The sequence below is a fragment of the Rousettus aegyptiacus genome, unplaced genomic scaffold, assembly GCF_014176215.1.
Source record: "Rousettus aegyptiacus isolate mRouAeg1 unplaced genomic scaffold, mRouAeg1.p scaffold_m13_p_6, whole genome shotgun sequence".
NCBI lineage: Eukaryota > Metazoa > Chordata > Mammalia > Chiroptera > Pteropodidae > Rousettus > Rousettus aegyptiacus.
Window position 1 is genome coordinate 86,581,288 of NW_023416309.1, and position 15,200 is coordinate 86,596,487.

The window sequence follows — 15,200 nt, forward strand, 5'->3', positions numbered from 1 at the left end:
TCCCTTTGGAAATAAAAGATGCACACCATGATCAGTGACCAATAAAGTCTGTAATTGGTCACTGAGCATCTGCTATTTAGTTCATATGAAGTGAGCAAAGGTGTAATAGTTGTGTGATAAATGTACATGATATTTTATGAAAATAGATAATCAAGAGAGAACTGGCCCACAAAGATAAAAATGCAGCAAGGAAATGAAAAGTGATAATGCTAAATTCGAAATGAACATAAATGGAGATTTAGAACAAATACCTGACCATAAAAATATTGACATTACTACCTTTCATGAGACACTAGATATGCATTCAGAGGAACTTAAAGGTAAATGAGGAAATGGCTTGTGATTAAAAGGATGAAGGAGTCCCAAAGGAAGCAATACCTGCAAAAAAAGAAGGAAAAAAAAACTTTTAAGGAACTCTCAGAGATACTTTCACAGCACTGAAAGCACTAAAGAGAAAATATTGGAAGCTAATCCAAATTTAGAAAGGAATATAATTCACCAAAGCATGGAATGATGCCCACTCGTATTTCAAGCTATATACCAAGAAGGCAAACTTCAAACTACTTTTGATAGATTTTTTTACAAAGAAATGAAACACTGATGTTTTAAATTACAGTATAGTATTCAGTATTTAAAGGAACATCTATAGTGCACCGTAAATTATATAATACGATGTCAAAATTTGTATTCTATGACCAAATATACACACACACACACACACACACACACACACACACACCCATGAAGTATAAAAATAAAACTTAGTAAATTAACTCTATGGTTAACCCTGTTTTTCTTTTCCCTATTTTAAATGTAGTAGAGCTGAGTATATTCTATGGATTAGGCCAGAGTTATGGTTATCTTTATCCCTTCAACTTTGGTAGAGATAATCTGACAGATAGCTACATAAATGTCTAACATGCTAATCAGAGTTCAGATGTGAATTCTAAGCACAAAATGACAGCAGGAGGAAAGTGAAAGAAGTAAACATTAAATCTGACATGTCGTTTTTAATTTTTTCAACAACTCTTTAATTTCCAAACTGATTTGGAAAGACAAGATAATTTGAATCTTTCAATTTTTGTAATCAGAACTAGTAAATCGGAATATGCATTACATTCTCACTATCACTCAATTATATTTTGATTTTACCAATTATACTTTGATTTTTTATTTTATGAAAAGTAACACCTAAAAGATGAAGAAAATTTAATTACTTCCTTGGAGTACCCTACTATAACTGCACTAAGCTACAATATGTCAATAGTAACATTAATGTTTAATACATTACAGCATTAATTATCTAAGAAACCAACTCAGCAAACATTCAAAATTTGGAAAAAAAATTTCCGTCTTGAGTAAAAGCTTCCTCCAAAACATAAAGTTAAAAAAAAAAAGTCACTGCCAAGAGATAAAAACTTCTGGAAGTAAGAATGATTACATGAATGGCTGACAACCTCTAATAAAAATGCAAGAAGAACACTTCTACAATAAAATTTTGGAATGTAAAGGACTACATCTGAGGGATTACATAGCTAAAAAGAAACCTCTAACAGCCAGTATTAATAACCCCCTCAAATTCGCATATTAATATATACATGCCCATTAAAATATGATAACTTTTGAGAACCAGCCTCCAGGCAGAAAGTTAAAGAAAACCTTTCTTTAAAATGATGCCTACAAAAACAAAAAATTTTAAAACATATGTCATTTTATCTCTAAGTAGCATCTTACCGATCAAATGGTCTCTATTGCAGTAGTACACATAACGCATAAGCCTTAGGCCTCTACCGCAATTAGGTTAACAAAGATTAAATTTTAAAATTCATGAAGACACATAGCATTATCACTCTTAGAGATGAAATGACCTGTTATCATTTGTGTACATGTTTGCGACGATAGAGGCTGACCTTTTTGATGTCTGCTAAATGAATGCTCTGATTTTCTACCCTAAGATCTGATAATAAAGTTGGCTCTCCTATGCTTTTATTACAGGCAGCACTGCTTTTACAGGTATTGTTTGCTTTTAATTTACCCACAGGCTATGTGGATTATTTGGAAAATAATTTCCAAAGGCTTCCCTTTATTTGGGGAAGCCTTTTGGATATAGGAAATAGGATTCTTTCTGCTCTGGTTTTCTACAGCTGTGGGGTTGATCTTTCAGGGTTTTGTGGTTATATCCTCTGCACAATCTAACATTATTTAAAACAAAATAGCTGATACTATCAAAATTAAAAACTTCTGAGCATCAACAAACACTATCAAGAACATGAAAAACGCTCTACAGAAAGGGAGAAAATTTTGCAAATCATATATCTGATAAAGAATTAATATCCAGAATAGATAAAGAACTACAACTCAACAATAAAAAAGAAAACAACCAGTTCAAAAATGGGCAAAGAAGATATACAAATGACATAATACAGGAAAAAATGCCCAACATCACTAGAAATTGGGCAATACAAATCAAAACTACATTGCCACTTCATACCCACCAGGATGATGAAATTAAGAAAGACAGACAATAATAAGTGTTGACAAGGATGTGGAAAAACTGTAACCCTCGTACACTGCTGGTGGGAGTATAAAATAGTGCAACCACTTTGGAAAACAGTTTGGCAGTTCCTCGAACTTTTGTTAAACATGAAGTTATCACATGACCAAGTAATTCCACTCCTAGGTATATACTCAAAAGATTAGAAAGCAGGGACTCAAATAGAGCTTTATACACCAATGTTTATAGCAGCATTATTCACAACAGCAAAAATGTAGAAAACACCAAAATGTTTATCAACAGATAAATGGATAAACAAAATGTGATATAAATATATACTATTCAATCATCAAAAGAAAATTCTGCTATATGCTACAACATGAACCTTGAAAATACAATGGTAAGTGAAAATAAGACCCTAAAGAATAACTGTTGCATGATTCCACCTATGTGAGGTACCTAGAACAGGCAAATTCAGAGAAAGTTGAACAGCAGTTACCAAGAACGGGGGAAGGGGTAGGAATGAGGAGTTATTATTTAATGATTACAGAGTTTTTATTTGAGATGATGAACAAATTCTGGAAATGAGTGTTGGTGATGCCTGCACAACATTATGAATGTACTTAACGCCACTAAATTATACATCTCAAAATGGTTCGAACAATAAATTTCATTATATATAGTTTATCACAATAATTGAAGCCAGAAAAAAAAAACTGTACATACCTGAGTTTGTGAAGATCAAACAAAAATTCACATAAAATAAGTCAGAAGCCCCTTACAATGATCCTAAGACATATAGTTGAAAATACAATACTAATCGTAAGGCTATATTTCTATTACAATAAGAAATCATAATTTAGTGCAATTTTTGCTTTCTTCTCACATATATGAGAAAATATATATATATTTATTTAATATTAGGAAATATATATAGCTTTTAGAAAGGGTTTTACAGAACTCCAAATGTCAAAATAGCTCTGGTATAAAAGTAAAGGAAAACAAAAATTTTTTTAACCATTAGGAGATAATTTTAAAGGACTTAATGTAAAAACTTTGAAAAACTGAAAAATCTACTTGTAGTGTTTTTACTCTCATAGGGAAATGCACAAACATCTATTATTCCAGGTATGGGGACTCAGGATAACAAGATAAACAGAAAAGCCTACCCTTTCAGGCTTAGGTTATTCCTGCCAGAATCACAAGTCATTGGTGAGAGGCAAATGTCCTGGGTGCATTTTCAAATCCTCAAACTGACACAAATACATAAAATGAGTAAGTCTTCTAGATTCCAGTGCAACCTACAATTGTCTATCTTTAGATAAATTCTTCTAATAAATATAGAACTGCCATGCGGTACAGTTCTTAGACCTATAATTGTTACTCTTCTGTCACATTCTTATTCACTTTCAAACTGGAAGTTTGAGATATGAGCCATATTATTTAAACGTTCAGGACACATGGAAATGAAAGTTAAAAGGTATATCTCAAAAGGAAACTAAATAAGAAGTAACTATTGATTTTGAAAAGCAACACATCACAATCACATAAATACACCAACAACTGTAACCATCTGGTTCTCTTCATCATCAAGCGTATGCTGAATACCTACCTATGCTTAAAATAGTAAAAAGTGGTTTTTAAATAAAAGATTCCTCCAGAAAATTGCAATCTAGTGGAGAGATTAAATTAATACACGCAACACATTATATATGTAAAAATATTTAAAATACCAAGAGTCACAGGTATTCAAAGGAAGTAAGTGCTGGATAATCCAGGAATAGTCCAGAGAAGAAAGTAAGATTTAGGCAAATCTTATAAGTCTAGAAAGATGGATACAATCAAATGAGAATGAACTCTTTTCATAATCTAGCTAGCTACATCTTTACTGTCCTGCACACTTAGTAAAATACAAAATTATTAGAACAGATGAAGACAGAGAAAAAGTCATCCTAGGTAAATCAAAGGAATATGAAATGAGAACAAACCAATTAGCCCACATAAATGCTTATTGTAAAGAGGTTAAAAATTTTAAGTAGAAGTATATGTCAAAATATGTAAGTTTTTCAAAATTATGTTATATGAAAAAGTTTCCAAAAATTTCATAGAATTGACATGATTTTCTCGTTTCCTATCCATGTCAGAAAGTACTTGCTATCTATGGGAAATGTATCTCAGAACCTATCAAATCAAGGCTCATCTGCAAAAAGTGGGCACTCAAACTTAATCAAAGATGGTAGTTATAACACAAATTAGAAATCCACTAGTATTTGCATAAGAGTTTGTGTTTCCTTTTTCCTTTGTATTTTCTACTGAGCACTTCATCGACTCAGATAATTTTAATTTAGAGTCAGTCAGGAGGCATTCTTTTTTAACCCAAATTTTAAGTGTTTGTATTCCTGGAACATTTGAATGTTTGCATAATGTCATGAAACTATAATTTATTCTGTAAAAATACAATTTACCAAATTATTTCTATTAGTTTTATTTGGTCAGCTTTCGCCTTTATTCAAGGGGCACTAAGTTTTTCCCAATCATTCAGTCAATATGTTAATAAGCCCTTCCAGGTACCTTCTAGGCCTCACAATTCTTATTCTCAAGGATTTTAGCACTCACATAAAGTAGAGGAGACAGCCAATTAAACTAGCAGCTGTAATGCAGTGGGATAACTACTACAATAGAAGTGTGTTACAGGAGAAGAAAGGGGGAAAGTCGGAGCTATATCAGGGAAGGCTTCTAAGAGGACTTGCTGTCTTGGCCTGGTCTGATGCATGGGGATCCTATGATGCAGACAGTTCAAGGAGAAAGATGCATGTCACTTCGTCAATGAGCATGTACTTCATGCTAGCCACCGTGCCACCTTCTGGAAACAAGACACTGGCCCAAACTTCAAGATATCAGTAATCTTTTCAGGAATTTGCTTCAAAGAGAAAAGGCTTAAAATTTGGTATTAAAAATACACATCTCAATTTTTTAAAAAATGAGTTCACCATGCACACACAAAAGGTAAATATTGTATGATTTTATTTACATGAAATTCAAAAATAGGCAAAACTAATCTATAGCGACAGAAGTCAGAACAGTGGTTACATCTGAGGACAGTATCAACTGAGAGAGGACAAGGGAAAGCCTATGAGGGTGCTGGAAATGTTCTATATCTTGCTTTTGCATGGTGGTTACTTGGGTACATGCCTAAAATTTCATCAAGCTAACAGGAAGATTTGTGCCCTTTACTGTAAGTAATAAAGGAGGGCTTTCCACGATCTAGGGAACAGCATCTGCAAAGGCACAGTGTTTTCGGGCAGGGGCCAAGTCACAGAAACTACCAGTTTGTGCCACACTAAAAAGACTGACTGAAAACCACAGACATAGTAGGTACCTTCCACTGAGGAAAAGTGGAGTACCAAATATGAAGTGGATACACTCCATAAAAGAATCCATAGGCATGAGTCTACAGGAGTTGGGCAGAGCTGCTGAGGATAGGACACTGCGGACAGCACTCATTCAGAGTCGCCATTAGTCGGAGCCAACTCAATGGCATGTAATACACACCTTTCCACTGAGGGACACCAGATTAAAATAACCAGATGTGCACTTCAGTAAGATTATTCTGGTAGAAATATAAAGAATGAATTGGAGAAGATTAATAGTCTAAGAAGCAGATAAAGGCCTTTTCTATGGCAATGACTTTACAGATAAAAAAAAAAAAAAAAAAGGAAGATAACAATAAGGTAGCACCAAGGAGACACTGTGATCAATGATAAGTGAACAGAGGAAAGAAAGGAAGAATCTCAACAGATAACCAGGTTTCTGGCTTGGATTCTTGGATGAATCACAAAGATATGAATATTTAAGCAGATCTATGGAAAAAGAAGTTGCGTTTAGTTTTGGACTCTACTGAAATAAGCATATTTCTTATATTATTTCACTCAAAATGGAACATGTTTCCATGAGACGTTATTTACTGCCAAGTGCTCATTCAGTTGATGTCCTATTTCTTTCATTATTTAAATACATCTGCTTGGCAATCTTGTCAAATTCAATGTGAATCTTTATGGTACCAGTGATGTGACAATATAAAATGCTTCCGCCATTAGATAATTGTTCCTTACTATACCTCTAATCCTATAAAGAATAAGCAAGTTTTTGTTCTTCCATAATCTGCAAGAAGTATTCTCAAGTTAGCATCTCTGGCAAAGAATAACTTCTGATCTACAAAACTCCACACAGTAAAAGATTTCATTTATGGATGCTTGCACAAACCAAAGAATCTCTAAACCAAATTTACTAATCAAACAACTGTTATAAACCCACCACAGCTACTCATCAACAGATTCCAAAACTAACTTTAAAGCAGAGCCCAACATGTTTAATACAATTAATCATTTTTTTAAAAAGCAAAAGATGTATTTAAATATACAGATATAAGTTTAAATATACAGATAAGAGTTTAAAGCCTCAGGGCTTGCATGCATGAGCACAGACACATAACCTTAACCAAGTTTCCTCTAAAAGTACAATCTACTTAGCTTTGATGTGCAATTCACTCATTCAACAAATATGTATTGAGTAGCTAATATATGGCACATACTGTGCAAGTGCTAGGGGATATAGCAGTAAATAAGACAGACACATCCCCACCCTCATGAAGTTTTACAGTCTAGTGGTACATGATCATGAAAACTGCATCCTAGGGCAATGTCTCCCTGCTATTCCAGTCTCAAACTGATCCCTGCAATGAATCTATCTGTCCTGTGGCTTAAATTAAGACCCATATGAACAGAAATCAAGTACAAGGATTATTAAAAAGTAATTTCAGAATAAACGCTTGCTAAAAACATGGAGCCTCTTGGAAACTAAAGAGTAGATAGAAGAGTAGACATAAGAAGTATTTTAAAGAAAGCACCAGCTCAAGAGTGAAGGTCTCAAAACTTTACCTCCCATGCACCTTCTCTCAGGAAGCTACCAGAGAATGAGCTCCACCAAAATGGAAGAGTTAATCAAGAAGGAAACAAAAGATACAGAAAACAGGGAATCCAACATAGGACAGTGAAGGGAATTTCCAGGATAATAGTGAAGGAAGATTGCAGGATTACAGCTAAGCTTTGAGTACAAGGGCAATAGGCACAGATAGAGTAGGCCAGATATGATGAACTGAATTAACATATGATGTATATAAACATATGGAATAGATTTAGTAATTGGTGAGAACTTTTGGGGTTGAATTATAGTAAAAAGAAACATAAGCCAATAAAAGGCAATTACGAAAGGGAATATGTAGGAGCAAATCATATTTATAGTAAAGGAAAAGTAATCCTGGTATATTAAATGGCTTAGCTGTGAACATCATTTATAAAGGCCTAATTATGTAAACATTGAACAATGATCTAACCAAAATTGTAACAGACATATACCAAGATAAGGAATTAGGACAGGAGGAGCACCTGTGTTTAGGAGACTGGTAGCATATAATAATGAGCTAAATCCTCATCTTTAATAATGGGAAGCCAATAAATACTCCTTAAATGGGAAAAAAAAAAGTAGCATATTATCAGCATATTATTTCAACATATAAAGGTAAAGACCAAATAAAGTGCTACAAGTGTTAGCAGAGGGGCAGAAAAAATCTGATGAGGGAGCATAACAATAGGACTACTGTTTTCATAACAAGCTCTGTAGAACCATTTGATTCTAAATTATGTGTATACATCACTGTGATAAAAATTAAAGCTAAAGAACTAAGAAAAGAAGGAGGTAATACGCATTAGCCATAGAATGTAAGAGAAAAAGAATCTTAGGCAAAAAAAAAAAAAGCTAAAAATATTCATAAAATTCAGTTTAAAATCACCCGGATTATTTAGAACTGATGACACAGCACTCTGTACGTTGATGTATATTTTATTCTCAGCCCAAAGTATCTATGTACAACACTTTAAGTTTCCAACTCTAACTCAAATATGGCAGTAGAATACTTGTTATCATGGATCGAAAATATATGAAGATCGTTGTATAAATTAATCATTTCATGAGCAAAATTATTAAGTGTTATATATTACCAAAATGCATTCTCAAGTTTTCATAAACACAACACTTACTGCCATACTAGTATCTCAATGACTACTCAGGAATTTACATTATAGACTTTAAATTAAACTAAGTCGAAATTGCATATTACATTCAAGGCTCTTAAATTTTTATCTATCGTTCAAAACCTTTAGCACAAATTTTTTCAAAGCTGATGAAAGGAAAAGAAATTTTGAGATGGTCATGTTATTTAGGATGCTTAAGTCCTATCAGCAGTCCATTCTTTACTCTCCCAGCCTTAAAAACATTATGCAAGTTCTCCAAATCTTCTAGCCATCTTTTACATATTTGTATATTCACCTACCCATCCAATATTTCCTAAGCACTTAAAATATACCAGGCACTGAACCTATCCTGGCAATCGAGGATTCAGCATTATGGCTGACAATAAACATGGTAATTACATATAATGATAAAGGCTATAAATGAACTCTACAGAATAGTGCAATACACATCATATAAGGCAGCAGTCCCCAAACTTTTTGGATCCAGGGACCAGTGCTCCTAAGAGAATCTAATGCCTGACCTGAGATGGAACTGAAGAGGTAATGCTTGTGCTAGGGAACAGCTGCAAATACAAATGAAGCTTCACTAGCTCACCTGCTGCCTACCTCCCGCTGTGCGATCCGGCTCCTAATAGGCCACAGACCGGTACTGGTCCACAGCTGGGGGTATGGAGACTGCTGATATAAGGTGATAAAAGAAGGCCTCACTGAAGCCATCAGAGTTGGGACTTCAGGCATGAAGAATAGATCAGACGTGTGAAAATTTGTAAATAGCCTTTCTATGCTAAGAGGAAAACAGGCTGAGAGAATTTTATTTTAAGATTACACTGGCTGCTGTGTGAAACTAAGAAATCAATGCACGGTATCTTAGCAAGAGATGGTGGCAGCTGGAACGAGAGTAGTGGCAGTGAATCGAAGAGAAGTTAACAGTCTGGAATGGATGCCAAACAGGACTATGTAACAGACCCAAACTGGAGACAAAAGAATAGGTCAGATGATGAAAGAAATGGAGGAAGCTGGAATAGTTGTGGCATCTACTTTCATGGGACAGACTAGGGGAAGCCTACCTTAATAGAAGGGTCCTTTCATAATGGAATTTTTCTAGACTTTTTTACAAATCATTAGAAAAAGGCAAGAAACCATAGCAAACCTTATAAAGCTTTTTCTGCAAGGGGTAAGATGCTGAGACAATCTAACTTCTTTATAGAAATGAAAGAGAAGCTACAGAACTTCCTCTGTATCACCTCATGTAAGCATAGCTTTGTTCTTAACGTAGTCCAGTATCAAGTACTCCAAGAACATGTAACAGCAAGGTTTCAAAATATCAATTTTCCTGAATCTTGTTCACAAGAGAGTGATAAACTTGGGATTTCCCTAAAATAAAAAACTTGATGTTAATTACTATTAAAACCCTAATAAAGATGGATGTGTAAAGGAAAGGCCTTCATCTTTGGATAGATAGGTCTTCTAGTGGTCCCCAAACTTTTTGGCAACAGGGACCAGTGCTCCTATGAGAATCTAACGCTTGATGATCTGAGGTGGAGCTGAGGTGGTGATGGGGAGCAGCTATGAATATATGTGAAGCTTCGCTCATTGGTGCACTGCTCACCTCCTGCTGTGTGAGTGGGTAGGAGGGTTGGGGACCTCTGTTCTAATAGATCTCTGATTATAACAGTAAATACCAAAAAGCTAATTTTAATCAGACTTTTCTGTCAGTAACTATCCACCTCTGGCCTCCAAGAACACCATTATTAGACAAGAGTAATGACAGAATTTATTGGCAAGCAAAATGAAGTGGAGTGGCTCAATTTAAACACAAATATCATGAGGCCTAAGATCAGAAACATAAACCAGCCTTGAAAAAAGAAGCCATACTTTGGATACAGTATGAAAAGAACTGTCAGTTCCATCTTAAGTCTTCTCAGTACCACTATCAAACCACCAACTCTTAATTAATAAAATCCCTCTACCCCTGCAGCTGTTTAACATTAAAGCTTCTAATCCATACCCTAGCATTAATCTCTAGTGCTCCAAAAACAGATTTTCTACAGTTATGGCAAGAATAACAATCACTACCCTAATTTTTCCTGTGACCTATCATATAACCAAGTGCCAAAAATCTTCTCTTTCTCCTAAGAAAACCCCTAACTATGGGTTGGTCACCACATTCCCCACTCTAGATTACTTACACATCTTTCTGGAAGGCTACTCTAAATGCTGTCACTGTGAAGTCTCACTAACCAAGCACAAAGACAAACAATAAACAAAAAACAGTTGTCCCATTTGTTACATGGGGAGGCTATTAACCATCAAGTGATGTCACCTCATTCTGCTCATCCCCCAATATTAGTATATTTACTAATATACTAATTAGTATATTTATCTCCTCTTTGTCACAAAGGTGAAGAACACCTTTGTAATTACTTAGGGGACTACATATAAGCAGACGAATTTAAAACTTCCCGTTTTCCTCCTTTACATATAATGACAGCTGGCTAGTTATATTTGCAAAAGGTTTGCCTAAAACCTGCAATTCCACACTAATGCTAGAGAGTTCACTGGTATATTTAATAAATTTAGATGAAGGCAAACAGGTACTTTAATAAGAGAATAGTGCATCCCAGAAGATATCAACTGTAAATTCAATTTTCATTTATATAATGATATATTATGCTAAACCAGCTAACATTCACATTGTCAGCGGTATAATACTAACAAAATTTTAATATTAATACTATGAAACTTTGGGAACAAATCTTGGTCAGGGAGTCAATGTTTTAGAACATATTAAGGATGATGGATAAGCAAAATGAAAAGTACTAGACTCTTCAGCTATTACATGCTTAACTATTCTGCTAGCAAACAAAAAAACCTTTAAGTGATTAAGAAAATAAATTCTTTAACACAATTATTGAACACATACTATGAAATGAGTAGTGTGAGCATACTTCCAGGCCCCAAAACATAACCACACATTCTGTATTCCTATAGCACTTTCTTCCATAGCACTGTCTCAGTTAATATACAATATGTTAATCATTTATAAATGACATATATTCCACTTTTGAAAAATATTATATACATTATCAAACATACATAAAATAGAACTTTAAACAGAAATTCTAAAATCTTATTCCCACACCACCATGGAGAGTCTTGCACCCTGAGGTAATAAGACATTTCAGCAGGATCACTGACCCAGGCTATATTCTCCTAGCAAGAGAAGAGGGCTTTAGTCATCTTTGTTGCCTGAGTTACAACCTTTGGTGCCTGAGTTACAGCCTGCTCTCAGTAAGAAACTGCTGAATGAACGAGCAAAAGGATATTCAAAAACGTGAATCCACAATGTAACTTTTTGACATGCTAGCTCATCACCCAGCTACTTAATCCAACATAAATGTCAAATTCTATGTAAAGAAAGGGATTAGAAGAAATTTTACTTGCTGTATTTTATTACCGCAATTTAAAAGCTAAGAACAATTTTAATTCGGCAATTCTTGTTTAAAAAAAAAAAAAAAGGCTTATAATTATCAGTTTCCAGAATGATGAAGAGAGAGAACAGTAGGAAAAAAGAAGAATTAAAGAGCTGGAGACGATTTTTAAAGTTTCTTGGAGTTCTGAAATGCTGTAAAACTGCAATTCATCTTTCATTCAATATTCTTCAATGCTATATTCCAAACTTTTATAATAATTTTCAGGAATTCACAAGTCACAAACTTAGATGCAGACTTAGAGAAGTGAAGAGATGAAGAATATAGCTGCCAGAAGTCTCAGTAACCATTAAGTACAGTAGATATACTTTAGAAAATACAGTCTAATTCAAGCCTTCAAAGGTCTTCAAGATATTCACAAAAAATAGATAAAAGGAAAAAATAAAAGCTACCACTAATATATCTCCATTAAAAAATGTTTAAGGTATACTTTCAGAAAACTATGAATGTTTATATAACTGACATACGATCTAACTAAAATAGTGGGCAAAACCAACCTTCCTAATTTCTAGAGCTTCTGAAATGTAAATAAGTCATTCAACTGCCCTTTCACTCGTCCAATAAGTGTTATCTGTCATTAACATAACACTCCATTTCCAAGGCTCCATTTGCAAGATAAACTCCCTGCAATTCTGTTTGCATGTGGCAATATATACTATACTATTTTTTAATACTACCTAATTATGGTTAGGCATTATTTAGTGCTCAATAATTTTAAATAAAGCCAATAATTTTAAGTATTTTAGTAGTTTTTCAAGCTTCTTTTTTACGTAATTCAATAATTCATATAACACACATTGTGTGTATCTGTCCAATCCACCCTCTTCACCTCCCTCTATTCACCTTATACAATATAAACAAGCAGATAAGACTAATGGATGGAGGTTTTAATACTTATTTAGATTATTCATGTGCCCCCTGGAAAGTTCTGAAACCATTTTTAGCTCTATCAAAAGTTTTATAAATTCTATAACCCTACTAAAAGAAATTCTATATTAGAGTCTGACATTTACTAAATAGTATCATGCTCAAAAGAATTACCCACTAAAAAGAAACTCCTGGTTTACTCTTAGAAATGTTATCAACTTGCTTCTCTCTTTTGCTTTAATTTTCCTCTGCAGCAAAACTGATAAAACACAAATTCAAATAAAGTCAACAAATATCTTACTACTTCTTCAAACATACGTTATAAAATTCAACAGGCAGACACTTCATAACAAATACCTTCAGACGAATCAGTTTAAAATGCACTATTAATTTTATTTATATTTACAAAGGTGCAATCCTAGTTTGATATGAGAGTAAGCAGGCTAGAGGTGGAGAAAAGTTTAATTTTAGAATTCCTAAATGCCAGCTATATCATCCTCAAACTTAAGAAACTAAACACTTGTGAACCCTGAAGCTGTAAATCAGTTTGACTGACGTCCTCTTTCATGCCATGTAAGCCATTGCCTAATTGAGGCCAGACCTGTCAGGCTCAACTGCATCCCGGAAATGACTAGCCTACTAGAGCTGGAAACATATCAAGAATTTGGAATATTTCTCATATTGAGGGGATGAAAAAAGTTCAAGCAAGACTGTCCATAATAACAATCATTATACTGTTCTGCAGGGGGGAAAAAAAAAACATAAAAAGCCTACTTTTGTTATTCTGGTCAGTCCACAATACCTCTAAATTCTGTAACTATTTTCAGGTGATGATGACCCACTGAACTCATCCCTTTTCTTCCTACATATTAACCAGAGTTCACATTCTCCTTGTGAATGCCTTTGAATCTAATTTTTATTTTATATCCTTAGCTGCTAAAACCATCACCTGGCCCATAGCTGGTTATTTGATTGGAAATCGGTTAACACCTAACCTGCTTGTTTTTTTCACTTCTTACCAAAAAAATTCATTAAATGTCGCAAAGAAATACAAGCACACATACACACACTCTCTCAAATCTCAGTCATAAAAAATTAAGCCACATCCCGGCCATACACTGTGCAACAGACACTTCCAGTTAGCGTGTGCTTTGGTGATCACGGACAGCAGTATCAGAGTAAGTGGTAGGGGGTTGGGGCTGTTAATATACTGTGCAGAGCCAATAAGCAGCAGGCTAGGGCTGGCAGCAAGGCCAGTCTCTACAGGGACCTATAACACAATATCAGAATGCTGGATTTGCGAATGCCATTTTATGGGGAGAAAGGGGGTGAGCACTGGGAATCAAGCGCAATAAAAGGCTCTGGCCAACGTCTGAGGAGATGAAACCTAAGACAAAGTCTTGTGGCAACACCAGCTGTCCAGTCTCGTCTCACCTCAAACACAACTTAATTACAGGTCGTTCTTAGCAAATTCAGCCGCTCAAAAGATGAAGGGGGTGTCAGGAGTGGATGGTGACAGCCCCCAAGAGACTGGCAAAGGCCCTCGGAAAAGGCAGAGACTCCACAATTGGAAGGGGCTTCTAGCAAAGAAGGCTTTGCAGCCGCCTCTCCTCTCCCTTCCTTCCAAGGCTGTTAGGTACGAGGTTAGGATGTTGTTGGTTTTTATGAAGGAGTGATGAGAAAATGGCAGTAGAAGATAAGGGGGGTTGGAAAGGCTGGTGCCACCCAAGAAAAGGAGAAAAGGACTTCCCTGACCACATACAGGATAACAACGCCACCATAGAGCACAGGCACTGCCCTGCCAGCGCCAGATACCCCTCTCCCCAGGAAAGCTTCGCCCCCTTCCATACAGTCCCAATGCCCCAACACTGCTCCCACCCGACCCTTCTCCCCCATAGTATTCCCCATTGCTGGCCTCCTTTCCCTTCCGCCTCAGGCGCCCCACGCCCTCAACCTCCCCTCCTCTTTCCCGGTCACCCACCCTCTGGGCAGCCCAACGCTGGCCTCCCAGGCAGCTCGCCCAGACCCCTCCCCCCTCACCTCTCCTCAGCGCCTCCTCGTAGCTGAGGAATCCGATCCGTGACTCCTTGGCGCCCATACTCCCCTCATCCCCTCGGCCGGGGGTCGGAGCCAGATCTCGCCCCCACCCCCACCCCGCCTTCTCCTTGGCGTCCCTGGGTGGCGGTGTCAGCGTCCCCCGGCCCCCACCTCCCCCCACACTAACAAGTGCGGCTTCGGCCCCTGCGGCTCCTCCCGGCC

At 35.9% G+C, this 15,200-nt stretch overlaps 1 protein-coding gene across 2 annotated transcripts in view; it reads right to left on the reverse strand.

Moving 5' to 3' along the window:
• The window catches only part of USP32 (ubiquitin specific peptidase 32), a 158,010-nt gene extending 142,810 nt beyond the window's left edge, over positions 1 to 15,200 (reverse strand). The window contains exon 1 of one of the 2 annotated variants that reach the window (XM_016143364.2): positions 14,982 to 15,200. In XM_016143364.2, coding sequence (XP_015998850.2) covers positions 14,982 to 15,039 — 58 coding nt within the window. In that variant the 5' untranslated portion in view covers positions 15,040 to 15,200. The remainder of the gene's footprint in view (positions 1 to 14,981) is intronic. The other variant, XM_016143363.2, reaches the window with a different exon arrangement.